Source organism: Protopterus annectens, chromosome 14.part0, assembly GCF_019279795.1.
Source record: "Protopterus annectens isolate FY-2018-M chromosome 14.part0, PAN1.0, whole genome shotgun sequence".
NCBI classification, from domain to species: domain Eukaryota; kingdom Metazoa; phylum Chordata; order Ceratodontiformes; family Protopteridae; genus Protopterus; species Protopterus annectens.
Genome location: NC_056748.1, coordinates 873,245,951 through 873,267,921, shown reverse-complemented (window position 1 = coordinate 873,267,921; position 21,971 = coordinate 873,245,951). Strand labels below are relative to the sequence as shown.

The 21,971-nt window shown below is 34.9% G+C and overlaps 1 protein-coding gene across 1 annotated transcript in view; it reads right to left on the bottom strand.

Moving 5' to 3' along the window:
* Positions 1-21,971, bottom strand: part of TNKS2 (tankyrase 2) — a gene marked incomplete in the record, with an annotated part of 1,900,381 nt that overhangs the window by 803,268 nt on the left and 1,075,142 nt on the right. Inside the window, 1 exon segment of the mRNA XM_044056654.1 lies at positions 17,213-17,322. Coding sequence (XP_043912589.1) covers positions 17,213-17,322 — 110 coding nt within the window.

Sequence of the window (21,971 nt, the reverse complement as noted above, 5' to 3'; positions counted from 1 at the left end):
TTAACTGTAGATCACCTATCAGTAATTGTTTAATGCAATCAATTTTATTGGTTTTAATTGTTCTCATGACATTATTATTGGTGCTTTTGAGCTTTAAATGTGTGCCTTCAGAGTTTGCACTTCACTGTGTTGGATCTGATGAAGGAATTGTTTCCAAAAGTGCTCATCTTCACTTCACTAAATTTTATACTACGTGCTGTGGTAGCCCTACTGTTTCTTTTTGTTTTGGATTATTGTGTCTACAGAAGGGCTTTTGGTCATCGTGTTGTTTTATCTGACTTTAGATCTAGCAGTAGTCTGAAATACTTTTGCTTTCTTCAGCACCAGAGAGTCCTGAAGAGCATTTTGAACTTTTTTTTTGTTTAAAATAAAAGCGGTGACTTCACATTGGGCAGCTTTCTGATGGGGCGGGGCATCAACCAACAGCAAATAATTCAGTCATGGAGACATTTGGAAGGGGATCTGTTAGCCTCTGAATATTAAGATCTACACCATTTTCCCTGTGTGAATGCCAGCCACAGATAAAGATGAAGGAAGTGGCACCCGGCAAACTCCAGAGACAAACAGTTTGGGCAAGCTTTCATGGATTCTGCTGAGGCTGTCATCTAGAGGAACAGCAGCGTTTGGGGCTATCACCATGAAAGTAGAGTCTGCAATATACAACAGATGACTTTACTAGTGTGTCCCAAGTCCATGGGTAGCCAAAGAATCTGGTTCAGTCTTTTCGGTGCAGCTACCATCTTGTCAATGTCTGAGTCTTCCCTGTTGACCAACGAGATTTTGTCCACTTGGACATCTCCCAAGATGCAGGGGGCAGAACAGAAACCTCAATAATTTTTTGTAGGGATGAACTAGGTATACACAGCCAACCTGCTTTTCTGAATACAAAGCTCCAGAATCTCTCCAAACTTGTATTTATCTGGAGGAAAAGGTGGAGAATCTTCTTCATGTATAGCATTAATAGCAAATACTAGAGACTCCAATGAGGAGTCAAGAAGGAAGACATACAATAGTGTAGTAGTAGTGGAAGATAAAGACTGATGTCAATTCTTAAAATCAGTATACAGGCCTCCTGCTCCTCCTGTTCTAGAACTACAATAAGCTGCAGGGTTTGAATGAGAAGGATCTTGGAAGAAAGTGAGCTGAAGCCATTGTTGTGGATGTTTGCTGCACTGCACTGTACATGATCGGTGCCAGATCTGATGCCTGAACCTCAGCTGAAATGCAAGTTTAATAAGCTTATCTCATGCCGAGCAGCTCATATACAAAATGAGCTGTCCACCATAATGATGGCCCCTGCAATGTTTAGGTCAGTACAGACTCCCATGGAACTGAAGGCCGGAATGTCAGTAACACTAAGGTCCAAAGTGACACTGATGTCATTGGTGCCTAAACTGACCTTGTGCCATGTACCCTGAACCTTGGGATTAATCAGAAAAATGTCATTAAATGCACTGGCTGAAGTTGTAAACTTCTGGAGACAAGCCATGTCAAGTGCTGTCTGAACTCGGAGGATATGTCAATACTGGCATGAGCAGACACATTGGGGAATACCAAATGGAGGCGGATGGGAAGATTCAAACTGCAGCAGTGATTCTACTATTCTAACATACATAAGGCTGTAAAAGTGTGCAGATGTAAATGCACTAAGGTGATCATAAAGATCACTACCACTTTAGTAATACTTATCTGTGAAAAGAGTACTAAAGCAGTTAAATGTCATCCCACCATCTCTTTAATGCTCAAGATGGCACACTGCCGAAGAAGACTGCTGCCCTGAGTGCACTCTTGCAGGACCCTATAAAAAGTGTCTATTACTTTCTTACTTGTTTTTTGAGAGGATACTTTATCCTGGTTTGTGTTTTACTTGTTTTTCAGAGTACCAGAAAAACAAGTAGAACACAAACCAGGATAAAGTATCCTCTCAAAAAACAAATAAGTCCAAACAGCATATAAAGAGGATACACCACGACAATCGAAGCCAACCAAAAAAAATACATCCATCTTCCAGAAATCCTAAATTAAACAGTACCAGAGTAGCCTGTGCATATCCAAAAAATGCAACATCCTTCTACTTGCTCTGTAGGTGAGGAAAGAAAAGACATAGTTGAACAACTTGTATGACAGTGATCTCAGATAACTCCGTAGGCATAAGTGAAGTGTCTGTCTTAAGGACTATTTTATATTTAAGGATATGCAAGGGTTCTTGCACATAAAAAGCTTTTAGAGGTCCTTTGCATTAACGATATAATAGCTACACAGAACAAGTTTATACAAGGTGCAACATTTATGCATCACTGAGAAGCCTAGTTCAGCAGGGGCCAAGATTAGCTTTCCTACCATGTATAAGATTAGGTGAATCATGCAACAACAGCAGAAACACGTACACTGAAAGATACAAGAAAACTGACCTGGAAAAATTCTGCTAAATACCACATCTAGAGATTCTGAAACTTCTAAAAGTGACTTACTTTTAGAAGATGCTGAGACCTAGGATCCCTACTTGATATGTCCTCTCAGTAACAAGAGCATCTCCTCAAACATGATGTCTTCTGGAAAGGAACCCATGGTCTTCTTTTTATCAAATATCTGTGTGTCACTATCTTCACAGGATACCCGCTTTCCAAAAATTTCCTACCCAGTATCTTTCCTTCTCTAGCAAATTCACTTTCATCATCTTTTAACATACTAACTCTTGTCAGTTGCCCACTGACAATATTAATTTTGATTCTCTTAGGATTTATACTACCTTAACTTAGGTAGGCATTATTTTGCAATTCCTCCTTTTACGTCTTAGCCAATAATTTACTATTGATTTTTAAACAGCATCATCTAAAAAATGAATCCAATTAAAATCATAACTTGATGTAAACTTCAAATACTGACCAACACTATTGATATGTCTGAGGAGTACCTTCAACAACTCAACCTCTTCAAATAAAAAAAAAAATCAACAAAGCTTTTATAAAAATATTATTGAAAAATTCACTTTTAATTACATTTTCTTTTTCCCATCACATCATAAAGGAATTAGCATAACTTGGGGCCATAGCTGCTCCAATGGCTACACCATTCACCTGTTGGAAAAAAAGATGAATCAAATAAAAAAAAAATTTTAACTAAGAATAATATCCAGCACTTCCATAAAAACAAAAACTGCCTGAAAAAAAGTTTAAAACAAATTAACTCATTCCTAACAAAGTTCGTCCCCACTTCATTAGGTATAACGGTGTACAACTACTGAATGTCCACTGTCGCCAGATAGTCTCATTCAGTCAAAACCATCTTATCCAGCATTTGGACAAAAGCGAAAGTATCCCTGATGTATGAAGGACTTCATTACACTACTTTTTATAAATGCCTATCAGCAAAAATAACCATAGTCTCGGTCTTATGACCACTACTCGCTACAGTAGGTCTCAATGAAAGTGCATCCAAATTCTTATGAATTTTAGGCAGGCCAAAAATTCAGCTTATTCTCGGGTTCTTAATGGTTAAAAAAAAAACGCATAATATGTCACTGTTTATTAAACCATTGTTTAACCAACATACAATCAAAGAATTCATCAGTATATAAACTTTGCTGACATTAACAAACTGAACCTTCTTATACAATTCTTCCAACAAAGTGGCCTCCATTTGCTTTACATACAACTTCGTCTGCCTTTGTAATTAAAATACCAGACTTAATAAGCTTTGTTAAGGCTTCTCTTTCCATTTTCGATAAATTGTAAAAATCTATATTTGGGTTTTTCTTTCAAGTTCCTTATTTCCCTTTCAGTTATCATTAAAATGCCCCTAGTTCTGGTCTTAATTGCAGATTAAAAACAATTAGGTTTAGAAAAACTTGCTTTGGTGGAAACATCTGTATCAAACAAACACTTTAAATTCAGCTGTCTAATGTAGTTTTCAAGGTTGTTATCACATAAATCAGCCCTTGCCTCTGGAACAAGTCCAGCCTCTTCTCAAAACTTGAACTCAAGAACATTTTTGGACAAGTTCACAATTCTGAACCTACCTTTTAATTCTTTATACTTTTCTTCCTCCTGTTCCACCTTTTGTTCTTGTCTGGTTGGTTGTTCACAGGCTCATTTTCGATCACTGAAAGTGTCACTACTGTGTCCTGCTTCCATTGCCTGTGTCCTGATAAACATCCAAATGGTTGAAAAAACCCAAAATCAACTCTAACTGTTCTTTCTCTCCTTTATGATGATTATAAAATCTCTCTTGGCCCTTTCATCTGCCTCCTGTTCCCTTCCAGGCTAACCTCTCAGACCATATGCCTACTTCATTTTCATACTGCAGTACAGACTGATTATCGACAGCACTTCTTCATCCCAATTTATATGGACTTCCTCAGTGACATCAAATTTACTAACAACCAAAGCTGTGCCTCTCTCATATTCAACTCGATCTCTAACTTTTTCATCTTTCTCTTTTTAGAACCTCATCTCTTTAATCTATTTATCTTATTAGTTAAAACTTCATATCAAAGTTCTCAATCAGTATACCTTAATTTGATACCTTCATTAAGCTCCTGAATTCTCTGCCTGTTGTAATCAATGAGAATTTCAAGATGCTGCATGAACATCTTCAGAATGAGCTCTATCCATCTTTCAAATAAGTCTTTCGGCAAACCATTCCCTATGGGCAGCTCAGTAATTCTTTTTCCTCAAATATTTTTTTTATTTTCAATTAAAATAACATTTACATAATATTTTTAAATATCATTTTAAACAACTATATACAATATTTACAACAGCCTGACTTTCAGTTATATAAAATGTATGTTATTAAATATAGAATTAACAGATCAGTTATAAGAGATACAATATTGATTACTGCAGTGTCCAACTAAGATATTCTTTACCAATGGCCTGGGATAGATTCGTAGTTCTTTGATTTTTATTTCCATCGATGCAGTTGTCTTCAGTAAAGTGTAGAATTCTTCCAAGGTCGGGGGTGTATCTGAATTCCACCTTCTGGTTACGCATTTCCTAGATATAGCAAGTATTGTCCATAACAAATATATATTTGTCTTATTCAGGTAGGGACCTTCATTTACATTTAGTATAATCAATACTTTAGTTAAGGTAAAGGATTCATTGAATAAAGCTTGTAAAACATTATTGATTCCATTCCGATATGATTTAATTTTATTACATTCATAAAAAATATGAATCCAGTCTGCTTTGCCTGTTCACACCTCCAGCAAAAAACATTTGTAGTTCTGATCTTTTTAATTCTATCTGGTGTTAAAAATGCTCTATGTAAGTATTTCCAGTTAAATATTTTCCAGTACTGTGTGTTAGAGGTGTAATAAACTGATAGTAAGATGTTAGTTTTAATTTCTTCTGTTAAATGCAATGACTGACCTTTTGTTAAGAACTGCCATTGATGATGGTTTGGGAATTGCTTTATATGTTATTAACTCTCTATATAGATTTGAAATGGAATTTTTCTTTTCACAACTATTATATATAAATTCATACAGAAAACTTATTAGATTTGGAATATCTTTAAATGAGGAATTATTAATCTGCATAAATCTTGAGTGTACATTAGAATGCTTTGTAAGGTTAACCAGTCCTGTGCTGGAATATTGTAAGCAGCTTTTATCATATGTATGTCTAAAACATTTAATTTATTTACACACTGAAACCAGCATAAGCATCCATTTTGTTCCCAGGAGGTTATTGTTTTCCTATATATTTTGTGAGGAAAGTTCTTAGTGATGGCAAATGGGGTTAAAAGGTCAAACCAAAGTTTTAGATCTATGTTTGCATTGATAAGTTTCCTAAAGGAATTGATGTAATTATTAATCAGTGTTGTTTTAGAAGGTTTTGTTTTATTATATTGTATACGTATGCATAGTATATACCAGGGTTTGTTTGATTTGTCTATTAAAAATGTTTTTAACAGATTAAATTAATTTGTTAATATAGCCGTTAATTCTTTCCAGTTGGCAAAATAATTTGGGTTTATCCAGTCTATTGTAGTTTTAAGCACATCTGCTTTTATATATGTTTCTATTTCTGGGAAGTTCAATCCTCCTTGTTTCCAGGGTCTAATGTGATGGGTTAGAGCTACTCTATTCCTTTTGGGATACCATAAAAATTTTATTAAACATGACTTTATTTCTTTAAGAATGCATCTTTCAGGAATTAACTGTATTGCTAATGCTACATATAGTACTTTTGGCAATAAGACCATTTTTATTAACTACAACCTGTCTTCAAAAGTTAATATAATTTTGTTCCACTTTTCTATATATATTTTTACTGCTTCAATGATGTTTTTATAATTTATTAATATTGTTTCGTTTATATTTTTGCATAACACTATTTCTAAATAATTTAGCGTGAGTTCTTTGTTTTCCTATGATGGACTTATCTGTAACTTGTAGTTCTTTTTTCTTACTTAAAAATAGAAATTTTGATTTTGATCTATTAAAGTGTAGACCTGAAATCTTATAAAATTTCTCCATTACTACTTCTAGCTCTCATAATGACTCTCTGGAGTTTGACAGGGTTAATAAAATATCATCATCAAAAAGCATTATTTTAGATGTGTACCAGTCATAGACTTCTATTCCTTTTATTCTTGGATTATTGTATATTATTTCTGCAAGTATTTCTATAGCCAAAGCAAATAAAATAGGAGAAAGGGGGCATCCTTGTTTAGTACCTTTCGTTATATGGATAGATTCTGAGGTGAAATGACCTAATTTAATGTAGGCTAAGTTATTAATATATATGTTTTTTAGTAATAAGATGAAGGGAGGAGGAAATTCAAATAATGCTAAAGTTTTAAATAGATATTCCCATTTGAGGGAATCAAAGGCTTTTTCTATGTCTAATCCGATTACAAGTGTTTATCTTCTTTATTCACATAATCTATAAGAGTAAGTATCCTTTTAATATTATCATGTGTGCGCCTGTTATATAAAAATCCATTCTGCTCATTAATTGTCTTTGAAAGTGGGATTTGCATTCTGTTAGCTAGGATTGACAGTAATATTTTGTAATCATTATTCAGTAACGATATAGGTCTGTATGAGGTGCAAAGGGCTGATGGTTTATTCTCTTTTAGAATTGGTGTTATGAGAGATTATTTCTATGAGGGTGGTATTTTTGCTTCTGACTAGACTTCTAGCAAAGTTTTATGAAAAAGGGAGATTACTGTTGAGGGAAGAGTTTGTAAATTTCTGCAATTATACCATCTATCCCTGGAGCTTTGTAGATTTACTTTCTTTTATCTTGTCAATAATTTCTTTGTAGGATATAGGTTTTTGCAGGTCTAGTTTTAAGTTTTTGGAATTTTTTTTTATATTGATCAGGTTTGTATCCAAGTTTATTTGGTTGGTATCTAAATCTTCTTTTTTGAAGTGTTCCATATAATGGAACCAAAATGCTTGAAGGATGTCTCCTATATCTGATACTTTTTTCCCTTTCTTTTCATGATACATACTACCAATGTTATTTTCTTTAGATTGTATTTTAATTCTTGTAGATAAGTTATGTAAATATCTGGAAGAGGTGGCTGAGTTTATTTTTAATTTTTCCAAGGCTAGACAAGTTTCATGTGTTAGAATTTCATTATATTTTTTATTTAATTCCTCTATTTCTTTTTTGACTTCTGGACAATTCTGATTTTTTTTTTTTTTAGATTTTGCTGTCAAGAGTCTGGTTTGCAAGTGTAATGATTCAGTTTCCCACTCTCTAACTTTGTTTTTATACCAGCTAAGGGTCTTACCAAATAAATAAATATGCTTTTAATGAGTCCCAAACCATGACTCTACTGATTTCTGTTGTATTATTAATTTCAAGAAATAACTGTAGTCCTGAAAACATCCAGGGTCTGAATTCTTCAATTTTCGTGATATATGATGGAATTCTAGTTGAGACGATTAAAGGTTTAAACTATTTGGAGCTTCATTATCAGAGAGTCATGATCTGAGAAAGGGCATGGAACTATTCAGAAGTTGAGGATTTTTGTTTGGAAATCTTGAACTACGAATAATTTATCTATTCTGGTTTGTGCTCCAAATCTATGGTCTTTATGGGAAAATAATAAGGATTTATCATCTTTTACTTTATAAGTGTCTATTAAATGAAATGAATCAATCCATCTTTTTAAGGATTTTGAAATAGTTGCTATGTGAAAAGACTTCTAGGTGGTTTCAGAAACTTCTAAGGTACAATTAAAGTCTCCTCCCAGTATAAGATTTCCTTTATAATTGTTGGAAATAAAATCTAGGTGTTCTTTAACCGTTCCTGCTCCAATTCCTGAGAACCAATATAGATTAGCTAAGGTCCATATTCTGTTATTAAATTTAATTATAACAAATGCTAGTAGAAATTCTTTGTCTTCATATTTTTAAATAACTTTTGGAGTGATTATGTTTTTCTTCCAGAGAATTGATACTCCTTTTGTCTTTGTTCTATAGGAGGATTGAGCCAAGACTCCATAGTCCTTAGGGTTCCAAATAAAGCTATCATTAGTCTTAAAATGTGTTTCCTGGAGAAATACTACTTGTGCCTTATTTAGATTTAAATATTTTAGTAAGTTTGATCTTTTATTTGCATTATTTAAGCCATTAGTATTTAATGATAAGAATGTTAAATCCATTTCAAGTTATTGTTGGAAGAAACTTTTTGCATCTTTTTTTTTATTTTGATTATAGTAGTTATACCATATTCTCTGATAACACTGAATGTTATTTTTGTGTGTGTAAACCTGGGAGTGTAATTTAATGTTCTTTCTTCTTTAAATACAAGTAAGGTAAAATTCTGGTCAGGCTTTAAAAAAGTACTTCTATAAAACATTAAAGTATCAAATACAAGTAAATATGAAGTTCTCATTAAACATGGAATGAAAGTCATTCCTAGTCCAATAGATAAAGATAGATCTATTGGATTATCACTCATACCTTTTTAGCCAACAATATCAACTGAGCTCCATATGTTAAATTATTATATGGAGAATTTTCTTAAAAGAGATATGAAATTTTATATTATTCTATTATTGTTCTACAGTATTTTATATATCAGGATGGAATGTTAGTAGTGTAAACAATTATGTTGACTTAGAAAATATCCAATATTTAGTTACCCTTAAGAGATCCCAAACATGTCAGATATGTAATTTTGGATAAATTAAATGCAACAGAGGAGCATACACTAAATAAGCCAACAAACAGATTATTACTAAAATAATTTGACTAAAAGGACTCTGCAGGAGACAGTGAGTGATTACCAATGAAATATGAATTTACTGTAGGTGTACTGTCTTCTTTACTTTCCCACTCTTCAACTCACTAACTTCAACTTACACTTACGAAAAGACATGGCTTATCAGTGGTATCCTGACACTGAATAGAGGCGCCCTACATTCTAGTGTGCAGTGCTTTTACATATTTATAGATTTACACAGCAGAGTCTAAGAATGAACTATGATCACCCTGACAATTCCCATCCTGCATAGGGCACCTCCTGCTTCCAGAATGGGTAATCACATCAAGTCTAGAATGAATGTGAAGGTACCTATATGGTAATCAAGACTTACCTTAGGTAAGTATTAATCAAATCATATTTAGAGCATCTTAGAGAGTTCTCGGGGCAGTTAGAATACTCCTAAGCCTCTCCTCCCTTGAACAAAAACAGAGATTTCCCTTCCCTTTCAGTACTAATAAAAGAAATTCAGCAAACATAGGTAAACAGAAATAACATTCAGTAGTCCGTCTTGTACATGACTCGCAATCCATTAAACAAGTCAGTGACTAATATCACTTTAGTAAACATTATAAAGACAAATTAGAAATAATTTCCTAGCTCTAAATTTTCTGATAAAGCAAAAAGTTAACAATAAGCTATTTTAACTATAAGTATAAAGCATTTCAAATTTTCCTTGCATGTATACATTTCTATTTGTATTGTAGTGTCAATAGAGGTCTTTGAAATCTGTACAATACTTCACACTTCTTCAAATCATTCCTTTTTCAATTCAGGTTTTATTTTGTCAAAACGGCAACAATATTTCAAGGGCACAATTAATATTTAGACTGTTTCAAATAAATAACTTGTCAGTTGCCAACTGAGTAAGTTTAGAATGTATGGTTAGTGCAAATACAGCATGTTGCAAAAATAATATGTATTTTTTCGTGTGCTCTAGAGACTGTCATATGCAAGTGACGTATATAATGTAGCATATATAGAGCAGATAGCTTATGGATTCAGGTTATTAAAGTAAATTATGTTTATTAATCAGACAGTTTCATTTAAATTCACAAGTAATTTGGGGGCATTTCAGTTGAGTTTCCAGGAATGTGTAGTCCAATGTGAGTAATCGAGTCTACTTTTCCTCATAAAAATATGTCACAATTCATTAAACTAAGCAGAGACTAACATATGTCTAATAATCATTATAAAGACAAAGAATAGTAATTTCCTAGCTCTTCAAACTTTCTGATATGGCATAATGTTGACAGTAAGCTATTTAACTGGAAGACTAAAAAATTTCAATACTTCCTTGTGAATATATATTTTTACTTTTACTGTTGTGTCAAGAACTGTCTTTGAAATCTATGCATTACTTCACTTCTTTCAAGTCATTCATTTTACAGTTCAGATTATATTTTTTCAAAATGTCAATACCATTTCAAGGGCACATTTAATATTTAAAATGATATTTTACATGAATAGCTATCAGTTACCAAGTGAGTTTGTACAGAGTGCGAGGTAACTGCAAAGATAACATGTTGCAAAAAGTAATATGCATCTTTTCATGCACACTAGAGACTGACAATTTCAAGTAACATATAAAATGTAACTTTTACAGTGCAGACAGCTTGTGAAAGCATGTTAAACTGAGTAATACGTTTTAATCAAGCAGCTACATTTAAGTGCACATGTAGTTTGGGAACATTTCAGTTGTGTTTCCAGGAATATGTAATCCTATGAGGACAAATCATAAAATATTACAAATAGTCCTATTATTTATTTATTTTATCTTGCTTAGGTTGTTTTCCATTTTAATAACTAAACATTACTTTTTCTTATTATCTATCTGTGAGGCTAAATGCACTTTGCAGGGTGACAGTGTCCTTAGAAACTGCAGCAAGTGTTTACTGTTCCTATGGAAACACAAATAGAATGTGAAGAAAGCTTCACTTCTCTTAACCAACAGTACATTAGTACATTTTCCCTCTTTTTATATATATTTGTCAATACTAAAAGGAAATAATTCAAAGAACATATGTACATGAATGAAACATTTCAGAGTTAATCACGGTACTTCCGTATTATCGCAACCAGATTTTTGCGCTAATGCTGGTTGCTTCTGTTTAGGTCAAATAGTAGCACTGCAATGTTATGAAGGTTAGAGACATGTGTTCTGTAATGTTTTTGTACTTTTAGGAAGCTTTATCACTGAAACAGCTCATAAGATAAGGTTCAAAAACAGGTTTCCCCTTTTTACCGCCAGCATCTCCTGTCAGTTAAGCGAGTCCCATTCTACTGCGAACGTGTTCCTTCCACATGCTGTAGTCGGTGAAGTAGGAAATCTCTGTTTTCAAACCTGTATTATTTATCAGCCATTTCAATGATGAAGCTACCCAAGTCCACCAAACCTGTTTCTAACCTTCATAATACTGTCACACATGATCCAAAAAAAAAACAAAAAAAACAAAAAGGTAAAGCCGAAGAAGTAGTAGTCATTCACCAAAAGGAACTGCAGTACAAAGTAATCCATTCCACAGATCGTACACTAACTCCTGCATTCCTTTCAGCCCCAACACACGTACACACACGCAACCACTGCGATCGCTGAATTCAATGCTGGACGTCTTTAAAGGACACTACCCACACACCTCAAAATTATGTCTTACTAGTTTTTTAAAAACCCCTACCGATATCCCCAACAGACCTTCTGCCAGTCTACCCTTCGATATCACACTTCAGTGAGGCCATTTCAGTAAAAGTGAAGAAAGTAAAAGAGGTCGCAAAATCTGGTTGCGATAATACGTAAGTACTTTAATCACAAACATTTCCCCAATCCCAATAAGCATGACAGTGACTATCATTAGAAAGCATTGTAATAACAATTAAGTTCACTATTCCAATTAGTCTACCTTAAAACTAGATTATTTTAGACGATTATCTATGTATAGATAGTGAGTTATTAAATATATACAGACTATATTAGTACAGTAAATAGGAGAGAATGTAGAAAGGGAGACAAGATGCAGTTAAAATAATAATGGGAAGAGAGAAAGAAATGAGAAAATTATTAGAAAATACATATATACTATGTATGTTGATTTACACTATGAATATTTTATGTGCTATATAACCCTCCTTCTGTGAAAGAAAAGTACCCGGTTTTACATACCTGAGGTAATGTGAAAACTCTCATGTGCCATCTATTTTCAAAAAATATAGATAAAGATTCCAGTAGTTAGTTACCTTTGTTTTAAAATTCCAAGCAGTAAAATTGGTCCTTTAAAGTAATGTTAAAACAATTCATATCATAGTAGATGCTTTGAGAGATTTGGTTGTAACAGTATTAGTCTTTTGCTTCTTTTTGACATTTGTTCAGACATTTGTTTCTTTTGTTCTCTTGAGAGATGGTGACATCCAATCCATATCTTCTGGTAAAGTAATCACATTATTAGTTTTAATAAATGAAGAGGCTTTCTCTAAGTCAATAAAAGTCCTCATCTCGTTTGCATACAGTATTCTTATCTTAGCTGGACATGCAAGTTGTGCCTTGATGTTATTTTGTTTCAGAAACTTAATTATTGGCCACACTTTTTTCCTTTGTTCCATTATTCTAGATGAATAGTCGTTATCAAATCTTATCAGGCTCTGTTTATATTTTAGAGGTGCCTTCCTCCAAGCAGATCTTAAAATCAGTTCCTTGTCCAAGTATGAAAGAAATTTGATAATTATTGAGCTAGGAGGAGAGTTTGAGTTAGTGGCAGGTTTCCCAAGAGCTCTGTGTGCCCTCTCAATGCCAAAGGAAAGTCCTTCTTTTAAATTTAAAAAGTCAGGGATCCAGCTTGATAAAAAGAAAATAATATCCTCACCTTCTGTGTTTACAGGTAATCTGAAAATCCTGATGTTATTTCTCCTCTCCCTATTTTCCAAGTTATCTACTTTATTAACCAACCAAGTGTTTTGTTTAAGAAGCAATTCTTTCTGTGTTTCATCTTCCCTAAGTCTGCTTTCGAAGTCATTTATAGAAACCTCTATTCCTGTTATCCTTGTCTGGTATTGTTGTAGCATTTCCTTGAGGGCTTCAACCTGTTTGTGACTGCTTGTTTTAAGATTTTCTAAGTTCTCTTTAAAATCATCCAACTTCAAAGACAACTCCTGCAGGGTAGATGCCATCTGTTTTAGTTCCTTCTTTAAGGCAGCATCCTGGTGAGAATTACTTGAGTTGCTCATTTTAACAAGTGAATATATCTCCAAGCTTTTTTGACAGGAAATTATTTGTAAAACTTCACCAAAGTTTCTAATTATGTAAATTAGACCTTTATCTATAAGATTTTATACTTAAGAAAAAAAAGAATATTTTTCCTGTCTTATTTAACTAGTTATATGGAGCTCTAAAATAGTGCTGCTTTCAGTTAGCCTTTCAGGCTCTGCCCCCCCCCCCCCGCTCAGTAATTCTTAAACCTTTGGGAACTCAACTGCAACACAATTTTCAAAACAGAGTATGTCCCCACTGCAGACACTTGAGTTTGATTAAATCTTTTTCCAACTCCTCAAAAGATTCTAAAATATTTGATCCAAACCCAATTCTGCCTGCACCACACAAATCAAAGTTATCAAAAGGATTACTTGAAGCAGCTAAGCAGCCAGCCCAAATCGTATCTTGTAACTGTGCGATGGATGCAATATTTTGTTGACTATGACTTACAGGAAGTGCAAAATAATTTAATTCCTACCTAAGTTATGATAGCATGCATCCTAAAAGGATCAAAACTAATCTCGTCAAAGGGAAGCTGACAAGAGTTAGTAGAATAACAGTTGATGAAAGTGAATCTCCAAAGAATTCAGTCTTGAGGCAAAACCGCAACCACTTTAATTTATTAAAATATAAATGCCAGTAATGACCTGTTAAAAACGGTCTCATCGGAGAAAATCCCTGACTTCATCAGATAACACAAATGTTAGTTCAAAAACTGTTTAAATACTAGTTGCAAGGTACTTTGATAAGGCTGAATTAATTAACAATCAATATTTAAAGCACCAAGTTCTATTGTCCATAAATGTGTTACTTGCAATTTTATCTACAATCCAGTACTGAACAATAAGAATACTTGTATAAAAGATATACATTATAAAAATAATAATATATAACTTAAAAATTTGAGCACAAATAATTTATCTAGCTTTTACTAGTACACTATTTTAAAAGAATTTCATCACACATAAAAATCTATAAACGTATATAATATATAATATAGATGACTTCACAGTTTTGCTGCTCTTAACTTGAGCAGTGGAACAATGGATATGTTGTCATTTAATCCTGGTGTCCTGTTGGCTTCCATTATTATTTGCCAATAGGCCTCCCGATACTACAATATTGTTTCCCAAGGGCCACCCCTGGCTTCCCTAGACAAAGTTTACAAGACAAAGAACAAAAACTTAGCTTGATTACACATCAGGGTGTGCTTAAATAGAGCATTTTTAGAATTTTGTTTTTGAATTTCATGTATGTGCTCATATAGTCTACATCTTAGATGTCTCTCAGTTTTTCCGACGTAGAACAGGAAGTGCAAAATAATTTAATTCCTACCTAAGTTATGACAGTATGCATCCTAAAAGAATCAAAACTAATCTCGTCAAAGGGAAGCTGACAAGAGTTAGTAGAATAACAGCTGAAAGTGAATTTATTAGTGAAGGAAAGATATCATGTAAAATTTTCGCAGCAAAGATGGTATCTTGTGAAGATAGTAATGCAAGAGTTTTATAAAATAAAAACCAAGAGGGAAGTTCGTTCTGAACCAAGTAAGAAACAGAAGGAAGATAGGTTTGATTTTATGACTAGAATGTTGGTGCAAAACTCTTTAGATGAGAAATACAACAAAAATAACAGAGAGAAGTGGAAAACCTTGAATAGCTTCCCAGAGATCAAACAAGGGTTGGGAAGGATCCTGTTTTTGTTAGTAAGATGGGAAGAAAGTCTTAAAATATATCTCAATTCTAACTCAAATGTTTAGATAAAAATAGTAAGGCAGGGATGATTAGATGTCTAGATTGTAATTATTGTCAATATTTAAAGACAGATAAAGTAAGCATCACTGTTCCTGGATACTTCAAGATGTGTTGTTTACTTAGTGATGTGCACATTATGCCCAGCATATTATGTGGGTAGAAATGTGAGAGAATTAAACTGCAAGATTTATAAACATTTGCATGCTACTGGAGCAGGCGATAAGAATTCTCTTTGCAAGCATTACTTAATGAGTGGATGTAAATCTTCATTTAGGTTTTTAGTTACTGATGAAATGAAAGATTTTGTGTGTAAGGTTTGATGCTGATGATGAGTTAGACTGGAGGGAGTATGGCTGGCATTTGAAGTTAAATGCTTGCAGTCCTCCAGGGTTGAATGATAAAGAAAACTAAGTTTTTTTTAAAGAAGGAATAAAGCTTCATCATTAATTTAGTATGTGGATTTTTTTGGTCATTAGACTAAGTTATTTAATGAAGTCAGTGTGTGAAGTTCTTTCAGTCTGAAGAAGTCTTTGTACAAGACAAACGCGCTTACTGAATGAACATGCATTTTACTTGTTTTACATTAAATGCTTGCTGTGGTCATTTTGTTTTTATTATAATTAGCACAATGACAGACAACGAGAACAGGCTGAATAGTAGGGTCTAATCTAGTGGAAAGCACATGAGTAAGTAAGAAGTAAAGGAAGAGTGAACACTGCACACAACAAACACAATTGACCACAAAAAAAAAAAATCAATCACCAAGAAAAAAAACTAGACAAAAGGGTTAAGACAGAAAATTATGTCAATACCCAGGAATAAGCTCAGACTGGTTATGCACTTGTGGCTAGTAAATCATCACTGAAAAAGTCTGGTGAAAAGTATACTGTGGTTGAGGAGTGTGACTTTGGATTCTTGACTATTTGATTTTCAAGTATCCTGAAGAGTGTAAGAAGAGATGGTACAATCCATTTTCACCTGGAAGCCTTGTGATAATTGCATCTTACATCAAGAGAAGAGAAGCTACCCAGGCCAAATGGAACATTATCTTAAATTTTAAAGCTATCCATAAAAAGATCTAGCTTCCTGGTTGAGATCCTGAAATCTGATGGGAAGAATTTTCATTATCAGATTCAAGAGAAGCACAAGGTTTAACATGCATAATGTAAAAATCAACTTCACTAAAACAATCAGAGTTTATATCCTTTTCCATAACTCTCTTGAACCTTAGCAAGTACCCTGAAAAAGTCTGAATCTCTGTATTCAGACTAACACTGATCCATCAAATACAGATCTCTTCATTGCCATTGCCTGCAAATGTAAGTGTTTTATAATCAAACCAGGGCTACATAACAGATAGTCAAATATAATATGGGGACCTAGCTTAGCTAAGGATTACTTAAATTCCGGGTCCATTCATCACTCTGCTGCCAGGATCTTGTACAACCTCAGGGAAAACATAGGCAAGGTTTCATCTTTTCACAGCACAAATGTCAGTTTGGAAAATGTTGACATTTTTTTATTAATGACTTAATATCCCTCTTTTGAAGAGTCATTTGTCAACACTATCATCTTAATCTGAAATAAAGCTGCAGCTGGATGATTTACATTTTTTCAGATCATTTGCTGCTTTTGTGATGACTTCTTTATGCTGAATAATCACCTCACCTTTTAGTGCTTTGCTTTTCAGCTTTTGCAAGGTCATCAACTACTAAATATTCCTTTATCCAGTATCCATAACCTGTGATGGGCTTCTACAAAATATAAATTAACAAAAAAAAAATGCACGCTAAAGTCTTCTGACATTTCTGAACTGAAGTGTTCATTAGCACCCTTTAACTGGACCAAACTAAAAACACAAGCACTGAAAAACAGCTGGACTGCAAATATTCTGTATTGTGAAGGAGAAGCTAAAAATTTAAATGTGAGCAGGCCAGAAGTGCAGTTAAGGCTTCCATTACAGTTTAAGTAACTTTAATGCTTACCCCATATGATGCAGCATTATGTAATGGGATAAGTCCACCTTTATCCTGTGCATTTACATCAGCGCCATTCTGTAAAAGATGTTCAGCAACCTCAAGATTGTTGTAGCCAGCTGACAAAAAAAAAAAAAAAAAAAAATGGTATCACTACATTAAAATGCAGTAATATTCCATCATTTAAATCAGTGAATGCCAAAAAAAATTAAGTCATAAGACATGACACATTTTTGCTCCCTAGACTAAAATGCAGAAAAGAAGAAGCAAGGCTTCAAATAATTATAAAAATAAAAGTAATTACTACATTTAAAGTGCAAAGGGGAAAAACAGTGGTATTACAACTGATACATTCTTAAAGTATCAAGCAATCTACTACAGATCCCTCTCTGAGGAGTCCTACACTGCAAACATTTCTCCACCAAATTAAATTTTTGTCTGCAAAATCTTAAGTTCAGGAAAGTATACAACATGGTTGATGGAGTCTGTAACAACAACTACTGGTTATGCAACAGGATTAGCCCCCACAGTTCCCCAGCTACTAACAAGCAAAACGCATTTCAATAAAAAATAAAAAACAAAACTGATACCACATTACAACTAACACAAGAATAAGCCAGTGTGGGTGAAACATACATACACACACACGTGTGTGTGTGTGTGTGTGTGTGTGTGTGTGTGTGTGTGTGTATATATATATACATATATATATATATATATATATATATATATATATATATGGATCTAGGACGTTTGCTCGAGTGCTCAAACGTCCAAATCCATAATAACCGAACACACTTTAATGAAAGCGCTTTTATCAAAAAAGCACTTTTGTTAAAGCGTGTTACAAAAAAAAAACACATTTACATTTTAGCAGGGGGGCGAATCCCCCCCCTGCAACCCCCATGTGGGGGGCTGTGCCCCCACTCCCTACTTTAATATTCTCCCTCCGAGACCGCACTACAGTGGGGAAAAGGGAAATTTCCTTTACCCGCACTGTAGTACAGCCTCGGCAACAGGCATACTTACGCGAAAGTGCTTCTTTGGTGAAAAGCACTTTCGCGTAAGTATGCCCGGCCATTTGGGTTTTGGTCATTTGCTCACTTGAGCAAACGTCCTAGAGATATATATATATATATATATATATATATATATATATATATATATATATATATATATATATATATATATATACACACACACACACACACAGACACACAAATATATATATATATAAAATATACACACACACTTTACATAGATATCTACATCTATATAAATATATATATTTTTAAATACCTATACATAAATATCTGTATTATATATATAAATACATAAAAAACAGCGAAAACTAGTTGTACAAGAACTACTGGCCTTGATATCAGCATACAAGTTATAACAGACCACTGTCAAAACATTTTATTAAGATAAACGTCAAAGATCCCTTTGCATCCTTATTAAAAATGAGAAGATTCAGGCTGGTATTGCTTATTTAAACCATGGTTAGCAAGTTAAAATAAGCTAAATTAAAATAAGACAGGGGTGCTCTTAGCCCTTGTCAAAGCTTCATCAGATCTATGTTGTATATAATAGTAACAAGCAATTTATACTACTTTCCATATTAAAAGCCATGTAAATTACAGCAAAGGCTTCAATTCAAAAGAACTTAAACAGATCACATTTAAATACAGTGATTATGGTACATGCACAGTTTGCATCTTTTACTGTGATTAATGCTTTTTACTCCTTAAGTAGAAAGTAATTTTGTATCTCTGTTGTTTTCAGTATATGTATTAAGACTGCTTACAGCATCACAACTACAGCAAAAAACACACACATAGGTGTCGGCGCTCATGGATACATACCCCACGGTAACTCAGTTGGAAATTATAGAAAGATGACTCTTTAGAAATGGGATGATCTTTAGGAGACCAGCATATTCACAAAATACATGCCAAAGCAAAGGGGAGGGAACAAACTTCTGTTTCTCCCTGGTTCCCAAACTTGACTATCACGCCACCTACTCCCCCACACATATTCAATTAACCTATTCATTGTACCAGGGTTAAGAGGTATACAGCCTATTTGTTATTGTAATCAGCGGGGGGGGGGGGGGGTCAGGGTTTTTCCTCTCTGTCATCCTAAAAGCCCAACTGTTCCTGCAAATTTCCGCAAAAATTCAAGGGAGGCATGCAATGGGTCTTTGTGAGGGTGTTCTTCACTTCTGCCACAGACATTACTCTCAAAGATTCTACCCCATCCACCCTGTTTCATGTACATCAGTCCAATCTCTGGTCTTTACTGTGAATTTCAGTAATACAATGTGCATCCTGGACATGTGTAACCAACCTTTCTCCCAGCATAAACAAGTGGGCAACTCTTCATCTTTCTTCTTTATATCAGAAGGTCCTCCACTGTCTGGGCTGATAATCGAAACAGGACAGGTCATAATCAGGGATTTACCACTCTATAACCACTGAGATGGCCAAAGACAAACTATGAACTTGCCTATAACTTAAGTTTCAACTAACAGAAGTCAATATGTCAGTTTTAGGCATCTATATTTCTATTGATACTAATTCAAACTGCTGAATTTCCCCCCAACCTCACTCCCTGGCCAGTCTTACATAGAAAAGTACAGTTTTGTACCTACCACAAATGTAGATGTTCGAGTGTCAGGCGGTCCCGCAGTCGGCCAGAGTTCCAAACTCTTGGTCCGGCATCGGTTGCTGTCACTTCTTCCCTGACGTCAGTGTGCCAGGGGTATACAAGATGCAGCCGACGCCATTTTCTTCAGTTTTTCTTGCCCCAGATGTCAGATGCCCCCAAATAGGAAGGCAATACATACTGCTAATAAAACATACATAAAAAGTAAAACCAAAACCTTCAGTTACCAGCAAATACACCACATAGGTAGTATAGGGTAGAAAGGTATAGATAAGTCCAAGCTAAGAAAGAGGGGATGGAGGGAGGTTAACCTGGACTGCAGCAGTGAATACACTCGAACATCTACATTTATGGTAGGTACGAAACTGTACTATGTTCATAGTGTTTCACTGCTGCAGTCATTACACTTGGGTTGAATCCCAAAGCTGAGGTAGGGTGGCTGGTTCTATAGAGGATTTGGGGTGGCTATGAGGCCCTGCAGCACTGCAGTGGCAAAGCCAGCTCTGGATTTAGAATAAAGAGGCAAGTGATAATATTTGGTAAAGGTGTGCACTGAACTCCAAGTTGCAGCTTCCAAGATATCTTTGGTAGGTTCTCCTCTAAGGTAGGCAGTTGAAGTGGCTGTTGCCCTGGTGGAATGTGGCCTAATGTTGCTTGGAACAGTTTTCCCATGCTGTGTGTAGCAGAAACGGATACAGTGTCATATCCACTTTGAAATTGTCTGCTTTGAAATAGCCTTTCCCTGTGATCCTGCAGCATATGCTACAAACAATTGCTCAGTTTTCCTGAAAGCTTTTGTTTTGTCCAAGTAGAAACGTAACTGTCTGTGTATGTCTAATGAATGCAGAAGTCTCTCCCCTTTATTCTAGGGGTTTGGATAAAAAGTTGGCAAGTGAATAGTTTGGTTAAGAGCCACACTGGATACCACCTTTGGCATAAATGAAGGGTTTGTTCTTAAAGAAACCCTGTCTTGGTGAAAAATGATGAAAGGCTCCACTGCCATTAGTGCCTGTAACTCTGAGACTCTTCGTGCTGAGGTTATTGCCAGCAGCAGAGCAGTTTTCCATGACACATTTTAATTCTGCTGAATTGGCTGTCTCAAAAGGAAGTAAAGTTAGTTTTTCCAAGACAAAATTGAGGTCCCAAGTTGGTGTTGGTGCTCTCTGGGGCGGTCTTATGTTTTAGCCCCTCTGAGGCACTGTTTTAGCAATGGATGAGAGAAAATAGGAGGATCTGTGTTGTAATGAGCCGAGATGGCAGAGGCGTGGATCTTAATGGATGAAAAGGATAGGCCTTTGTCCAGCATCTCAGTTAGGTACTGTATCTGAGGAATATTTGGGACAAGAGGGTCAAAGCTTTGAGCCTGGTTCCAGGCACAGAATCTCTTCCACTTTTCTGAATAGGATTTCCTGGTGCTAGGCCTCCTGGCCTCCAAAATTACATCCATAACAGCTTTAGAGAGAGGTGTTGTCTGCTTGACTAAGGAATCTGCCATGCAGCCAGATTTAAGGTTTTGAGCTGGCTGTGCGGGATCTGATTGTTTTGTTGAGTCAGAAGATGCGGAATTTGAGGTAAAATCCATGGTGGGCCTTGAGCCAAGTTCTTTAAGATTGGGTACCAGTGCTGGCCTGGCCAGTCTGGGGCAATCAGGATCATTTTTGGCTTTTCTTGTCTGACTTTTAGGAGTACCTTTGAAAGGAGAGGCAGTGGTGGGAAGGCATAAACTTTTAGGCTTTTCCAGCTGAACGAGAGAGCATCCACTTTCCATGCTTGTGTGTGGTAAGTCCTTGTGCAGAATTTCTGTAGTTAGCAATTCATTGGGGAGGCAAAAAGATCTATGTCTGGTCTCCCCCATTTTTGTGTTATCATGCTGAATACTTGTGGATTTAATTTCCACTCGAGGATCCATGATGTTTCTGCTTAAGTCGTCTGCCAGAGTATTTTTCTTTCCTAGCAGGAATTGTGCTTGCAGATGAACTTGATAGGTTAGAGCTGTGTTCCACAAGGTCATGGCTTGTCTGCAGAGGGGATAAGAATGAGTGCCCCCTTGCTTATGTACCACATAACTGTGGTGTTGTCTGTCTTCAGTAATAGTTGTCCT